Below are 7,226 nucleotides of genomic sequence, written 5' to 3'. Positions count from 1 at the left end.
CGCAAACCTCAATCTGCATTGAATGGAAATAAGTACAATGATTAATTCATGTAGTTATATAGAACTTTGGAATAATATGCACATTACCACATTACCTTGCAAAGACCTATATATATATATGTAGGCATTCTGTATGACATATATGCAAAAAGACAGATATATGAGCTATATATGAGGCATTATGTAGGAGATATATGCAAATATATGAACCTGACTTTGGCATATATGTGGAAATATATGAGCTATATATGACACATATATCTCCTATTAATCCACATATATGCACATATATGAACCTGAATATGGCATATATGCAGCATATATTCTGCATATATTTGCCATATATGTTCGTATACTTTCTTTCCGTGTGGGTTCTGGTGAAACGAATCAAAATGGCACTGCACATCCAAACAGTTATTTGAAATAAATAGAAAAATAAACTACACCATTTCTAACAATACTTACAATATTTATACAAAATATAGCCCGACATACAAGGTATACAGACAGGCAACACATGATATGTACAGTATATGACATGCCATTAGTCACACAAAGCAGTCTACATTATATATTATTCTATACTGCATGGACAAATGTCTTTTTTTTTACAAAACAATTTTCACAAACCTACATTCTTATGGTAAAACGAAATAGAGCCCTACATATAATGTACATCAATTGAAAATGTACTTTATCTTTACTCCTCACATGCAGATAAGGACAAAGTAGACTCCAACTATACGACTGTTGCATTTCCACAATATCGATCACTGACAATTAGTGTAGTCACAATGTGATTACCATCAGGACCAAACACTTATCTCTTTTGTGTGCTCTAAACATCCAAGCAACAAAAAAAACTGTCAACTCATATCAACATAATGATCACACATTTTAAACGATAATATCTGCATTGTTAACTGGAAGCCTTGTTATACGTAGACCTACTAGCCAACACAGTACTGAGCACGGCTACTAAATGTAGCGTAAATTAAATGGGATAAAATCTACCACTAATCCTGGTAGTTTATCATGAGATACGTGCCAGCGATGTATTTAATCACAAAGTGATTTAGTACTCAACTCAAGATGCCATCTGATTAAGGGTAGACATGTTTGTATACTCAGTGCTAGCCTTCACATAAAGCTTCCATTGTTGTCTATTTCCATTTATCTCTCTGATTTGCATTGAATTTAAGTGTCCCTTCAAAGAAATCCTAACCTCAATGGAATTTCGATTGAATAAATAGAAGAAAATAATAAAATAACTCAGGACAGATGGATGTTGATAAAAATGAGGATATTATAGTCTCCTCACTAACAGAAGCACTTATCGTTGGTTTCATGTGACAGAAGCAAATGTAATGAGATTATTGTAACACAATTTACCTGGCTGTTTTCTGTGTAATAGACTAGACGTAATGAAAGATAAATAGACGTCTACAGTATGACAAATGAATAGTGTAAGTAGTATGTTTTAATTATCCAGAGTGTTTAATGAAGACTCAGAGCACTAATGTGATCCAACTGATTGTATGAGCATATGAGTATTTGCGGCCATTTTCTCTTTAATAGAGAGGATGGAATGTGCACGTAAGGATCGAGAAACAGTGTCCCCATGAAAACCATGATTTCAATTCAAAACAATAAGTGACAAAAAGAAAATCCTTCTATTCAGAAAGCAACTCTTTTACACAATTGAAATAAATATATTTTAACATATATATTATCACCTATTTATGTGCTCTCAGACATTAACTGATTTCATACATCCTGATAATTTTCAAAGACACATATGTACAGAAACACTGTACCTCCCTGAAGAAACCCCCTTCAGACTTTACTTAGGCAATGCACATTTGGGCCTTTGCTCTTTGATTTCTATAATAAACAGCTGGACAGTTATGGGTCCAATAAATATATAACAGAAGTAGATTCACAATAGAAGAATACCAGGAAGTTGTTGTTGGTAGACATGTGAGCAAACAGAACTCCAGAGAATCCCCTCTGCTGATGGATGGAAACAAAGACCCTTAATGCAACTGTTCCTTTAGTTTGAGACTGCACATTTTCATCAAGGATGTCCCTCTACTATGGATACCTTTGATCCACATCAATCAGTTTTTCTGGTGGGTGTGGATGCTCATTTTCTCTTACGTCTTGTTTTGCAGATAACTGAAAGAGTGCCTCTAGTCTTTGGTTGAACACCACAGCTGCTTCAGCAATCTGACACTGCCTTCTCATTCACCTCCTCCAGACTGACATGATATGCTCCTCACCAGGCATTTGGATTCTTCTAAAACCTTAAAAAACACACGTAAAGTGGGAAGTTTTGGTTGTATTCTAGTAAAAAGCTTTGCCCTCTGTGTCGTCTATATCAAGACTTACCACTGCATTACAGGATGCCATTTCCTTCACACGCAGCATCACTTCTTGGTTAAATGTGGTTGGCCAGAAGACCTGCGACAGCCAGACCTCGACTGCATGCTTCCTTGTGCCGTGATTTTCTTTCTTCCACAAAACAGCATCTCGTTGCCTGCCATCAGGAAAGAGGCAAGGGTGGAAATACAATGATTTTCAATATATAATGCATTCCCAAAATGTTTTGGGAAAAGGGGAAATTAGGTTGTTATAAAGAGGAAACAAATTAGCTGAAGTGGTATTTGCAATAAAGCCTTGATAGTGGCTGGCACCCACCAGAGCTACAACCCAGGATCTGGGGAAAGGTGTAAGAGGAGCATCCAGAGGGGGGTGAGGTGAAGGGCAGCACACGGAGTTTGGAACCAGGCTCTCTCACTGGCCCACACCACATCACACAAGGGGCAGGATCGAGGCCCCTAAAGCCCAGGGCAGGCCCATTTATTGCTGCCCACGATAGGTTTCTTGAAGTGGATGAAGGCCAACACAAACTCCCTAAAGGAGAGAAAAAACAATCAGTACAAACTATGTCAAGAGTTAGAAAAAGTCAGTGTTATAGGAGAAATATTGACTCTTACCTGACAGCCTCTGCGATGCGGCTGCTCTCTTTCCTGCGGTCAGTTGGACAGGCGCTATCAGGTACGAGGGCTCCAGGCCGCTGCAGAAGACGGTCCCCACGGAGCTGAGCAGTAATAATTTACTGTCATCAGCAGCTGCATTACCAAGAGCTCGACACAATTCCTTCATGATCTGAAAAGAGATAGGAGGAATTGGCATTTCATTCTTAACTCATGTGACACATTGAGAAAGGTTGAGAAAAAAAAGGATGAAATATACTGTAGGTATTCAATCCTGAGACCAAGGGCTGACATCGACTCAGAAACACTTTTGGCAGACAGGCCTAAGAGTTAATGAGAAACACTGGGTGTGCAAGAATGCTTATTTCTAGTCCTACAACACTAACAGTTTATGGAAATTATTACAATATAGTGTTTAATTTGTTACAAAAACTATACAAAAAAGGATAATAACGTAAATTACTAGTTTCTAATTATGTAGATCAATAACGTTAATTCCATTGTTTTGCAAGTAACAATGTATTTTTAACCACAATATTCTATCTTCTTCTGATTTTATAAAACACAGATGGAAGTGAACTTTTAAAGAAGCCACATTCCACTGAAAATGGCATTAGTAAAACCATTTTACACAACAATGAAATACAGAACAATGGAATTTTAAGCAGAAAAAGCTAGACATAGTGCTAAGAAAATATAATATCCTCAATGGAAAATAATTTTGGTAAAGTATCAGCATTAGTATGTAAAATAAATAAAACAAATCAAAATCAGATGTTGGTTTTGACTTGCTAGCTAGGCAAGACTTATACCAATTTGAATCTTTAGAAAAGTTGTTGGCATGTTGTCGTGCAGATAAAGCCAAATACTAGAAAAAGATCTGATAAATAAAACAAAAACAAACAAATGATCAGTGTTCAGTTGATCAACTAACAGTAAAATCATGCTGTGCCGAAACAGGCTTCACTGCCAGGTAATATCGGAGGTGCATCGTTCAGCATCACAGACACGTGTTTGGCCTTTGTCTCGTGTGAGGAAGAAGGGAGAGAGCCTCCATTGTCAGACAGCCGACCTGATAAGAAGTCGTTTGGAAACCCACACCACCACATCACTGACTGCAGTCAATCGGCCCACTCTATTGCTGCATTTGAATCAGATTATCACCCTCGACCCATATTAACCATTCAACCTCAAAGGGAATCTGATTCTCTGTCTCACCAAGCACATAATCTGTCCCCAGTTTTAACTAGATATGATGTGTGACTGTGTGTGAGTATGAATAACGTTATTCTAGCAAGGTGAACTAAAGATCCTGATACGTAAAGCAGCGGCAGATGCTGGTTCCAGTCTGTGAAACAGAGAGGAAGAAGGGAGCTTCAAAGTGACATTTGTGGGCAGTGAGCAGATGCCTCCAGGACATTCATAGACAAACACAAATGGTTTCCACAATAAAGAAAGATGCAACAACAAGCTACAGTTCCTTAGAAATAACATTGTCATGCAGGGGTGAAAATAAGTCAATCAATCATATTTTCTATGTATTTTCAAATCTAGTATTTCTTGCAAGTTTCTTAATGCGTATTGTGGGTCAAAGTATTTTTTTGCATTTTTCTGTAGGGCGTTCTTTTATAGCAGAAATAGCTGGACTTTTTCAGGGGGTACATCCAAAAACCACTCCCTCGTTCATAGGGTTGGGTATCGTTTGAATTTCCACGATTCTGATTCCGATTCTACTTTTCGATTCCGGTTCTTAATGGTTCTCAATTCTGATTCTTTGAGGGGCAGGGTAACAAAATTATACATGCTTCTTCCACCAAAAAAATTACATTTATTCAAGAAACTTTTACACAGGTTAGTTTACAGTAATATTCACATTAATCAGTCTGTTTATATTCACTGCTATGTAACTGTAACCTGAGAACCACTGAAGCTACAACAGTGCAACTTTTAAAGGAACCCCCCCCCCCCCCCCCCATTTAAAAACAGTTCTTGTTGAGAAAAACAAGCATATCTGCCTTCTCAGGGATAGGCTACTGGGAAGAAATGTTTGAACATTTTAAAGTCAAATGCATCTGGTGCACTTTAAGCAGAATTACTAGAGACTAGATCTAGGGGGTACAACTCTAAACACCCATATGAAAAAGATCGGTTTACATATTAATAATTAAATAAGTATGTGAACATAACCAATAACCTACCATAGCCAATAACAAATACATGTAACGTATTTTATTTTTGTTGTTCATTCATATCTTATTTTACTATTTTATTTATGCATATTTTTGTATCTCCAGTTTAAAACGATATGTCTGGTTTACTGTCCTATAGTATACATTGGAATGATTTCAAACCTGTTTTATCCCAATAATTATAAAGGAGTGCCTTGGAAATATGTGTTTACATAAATTGTGATCAAAACGTTTGAGACCCACTGAGATAAGTTAGACTAAAGTGAACTATCTAAACACTCAGAGTCCTTTATAGTCTAGCAGGAAGGGCCCTCAGATTTTGAGATACCCCTACCCGAGGTAGAACAAATGACAACAATGATTTTTCTTATCTTTAGGGTCTCCCATTAATGAAAGTGATTGTTGTCAAATTTTATTTTGGGGGAAAAAAATGTTTTTTTTTTACCTCACTGAGCTGTAGTTATCAGACTCTCAGTCTGACTGGAGAGGACTCTCCCTCCACATTATTGTAGAAACATATTCTTCTAATATCCGTTTTTTAGAGCAGCTAGCACCTCCCTTTCTCCCTCGCTCCCTCCCACGCTCACTCGCACTTTGGCTGTGAGCTACGGGTGCCAGATAAGCCAACATCCCCCATTTTCATCACTTACAGCGCCCATCGTACAGGGCAAATGAAAAGTGTAACCGGAATGAAAAGGGTGTTACACTTACTTAATTATGAATGTTGTTACATCAAGGCCAAAAATTAGGATGAGCACCAACGGTCAAAACATTTTTTTCCCCCTCCCATTGCTGTCAGCGCAGCGCCTCCACAGATCTGGCGCCCTAGGCGAACATCTATAACGCCAGTGCGACGGGCCGGTGTCGGTAACAGATGTGTTCGGGGTGTCACTGATACATTGTCAGAATAAGTGAGAAATGAATGTAACTTCTGTTAGACAGCCATATGCCATACATTTTTGCACACATTCACAGTAAATATGTATTCAGTATGATAGCTGTCTAACAGAAGTTAAATCCATTTCTCACTTATTCTGACAATGTACTTAACCCCAAATAAAAGAACCCAATAAAAAGAGTTGTTAAATAATAGTGAAGTCACGTTGTAATAACAATAACTCATCTCTCTCGTTTTATTTTTGAGCTTTGCTAAAAGCCACTGTGTCAAGTGTCCATCTTGGGTTGCCGTCCGGAGTTGTCCAATATGGCGGACCATCTCGCACATGCGCACTGCAGATCGGGCAGAGCTGCAGATCGGGTAGTGACAGTCACTACCCGATCCGTCCCCCTTTTTAGCAAAGCTCAAAAAGAGAACTCGAGAGAGATGAGTTATTGTTATTACAACGTGACTTCACTATTATTTAACAACTCTTTTTATTGGGTTCTTTTATTTGGGGTTAAGTACATTGTCAGAATAAGTGAGAAATGGATTTAACTTCTGTTGGACAGCCATATGCCATACATGTTTGCATACATTCACAGTCAATATTTATTCAGTATGATAGCTGTCTAACATAAGCACAAACCACTAGGATTTACAAAACAGCTGTCGTATTATTTCGGAACCGGTTCTCGGTACCCAACCCTACTCGTTCAGTTATTCCCTGCTCCCTGTGGAAAATACAAAAGTTTACTAGAGCAGTAGAGTACCATGGAGATACTTCAAATCAAACAAATAAGAAAAGAACAGGTGTAAATAATGACAAACATAATGGCTGACTTTATTCCATTGCTTTAGATTCAGGGTCCAGGTATTATGCATGCTGGCTCACTGTCTCGGTTTACTGGGACTATTAACTCAGACACGTTAATCTAATTAGTAACACCTGTGCTAATTTCAAAATATCTTTTTTGAAAAGGGCCAACTGGGACTTAATACCCATTCTTAATCATTGCTGCATTTATGGCAGGTGTGCAACAATGAGCATATAGTATTTACATAAAAAAATAAGAAAATTGACTAGGTTGTAATTGTATGGTTTCACTATTAAAAAAAAGCGGTATACTGTAGTGCCGTGAAAGGGGAGTCGGAGGCGGT

At 37.9% G+C, this 7,226-nt stretch overlaps 1 protein-coding gene and 1 long non-coding RNA gene across 2 annotated transcripts in view; both read right to left on the bottom strand.

Annotated features, from left to right (window-relative positions):
* Nucleotides 1–448: 448 nt before the first annotated feature.
* On the bottom strand, nt 449–2,536 carry LOC117556274. The gene is made up of 2 exons (XR_004570524.1): nt 2,392–2,536; nt 449–2,306 (listed from the first exon to the last, which is right to left on the bottom strand). It is a non-coding gene; the product is annotated as an uncharacterized LOC117556274 (long non-coding RNA).
* A 114-nt stretch (nt 2,537–2,650) lies between these two features.
* The window catches only part of cdyl (chromodomain protein, Y-like), a 42,620-nt gene continuing 38,044 nt past the window's right edge, over nt 2,651–7,226 (bottom strand). The window contains exons 4-5 of the mRNA XM_034231574.1: nt 3,000–3,171; nt 2,651–2,916 (exon numbers count right to left, since the gene is read on the bottom strand). Coding sequence (XP_034087465.1) covers nt 2,651–2,916; nt 3,000–3,171 — 438 coding nt within the window. The remainder of the gene's footprint in view (nt 2,917–2,999; nt 3,172–7,226) is intronic.

This window comes from Gymnodraco acuticeps, unplaced genomic scaffold, assembly GCF_902827175.1.
Source record: "Gymnodraco acuticeps unplaced genomic scaffold, fGymAcu1.1, whole genome shotgun sequence".
NCBI lineage: Eukaryota > Metazoa > Chordata > Actinopteri > Perciformes > Bathydraconidae > Gymnodraco > Gymnodraco acuticeps.
This window is presented reverse-complemented; position numbering and strand designations above follow the sequence as displayed.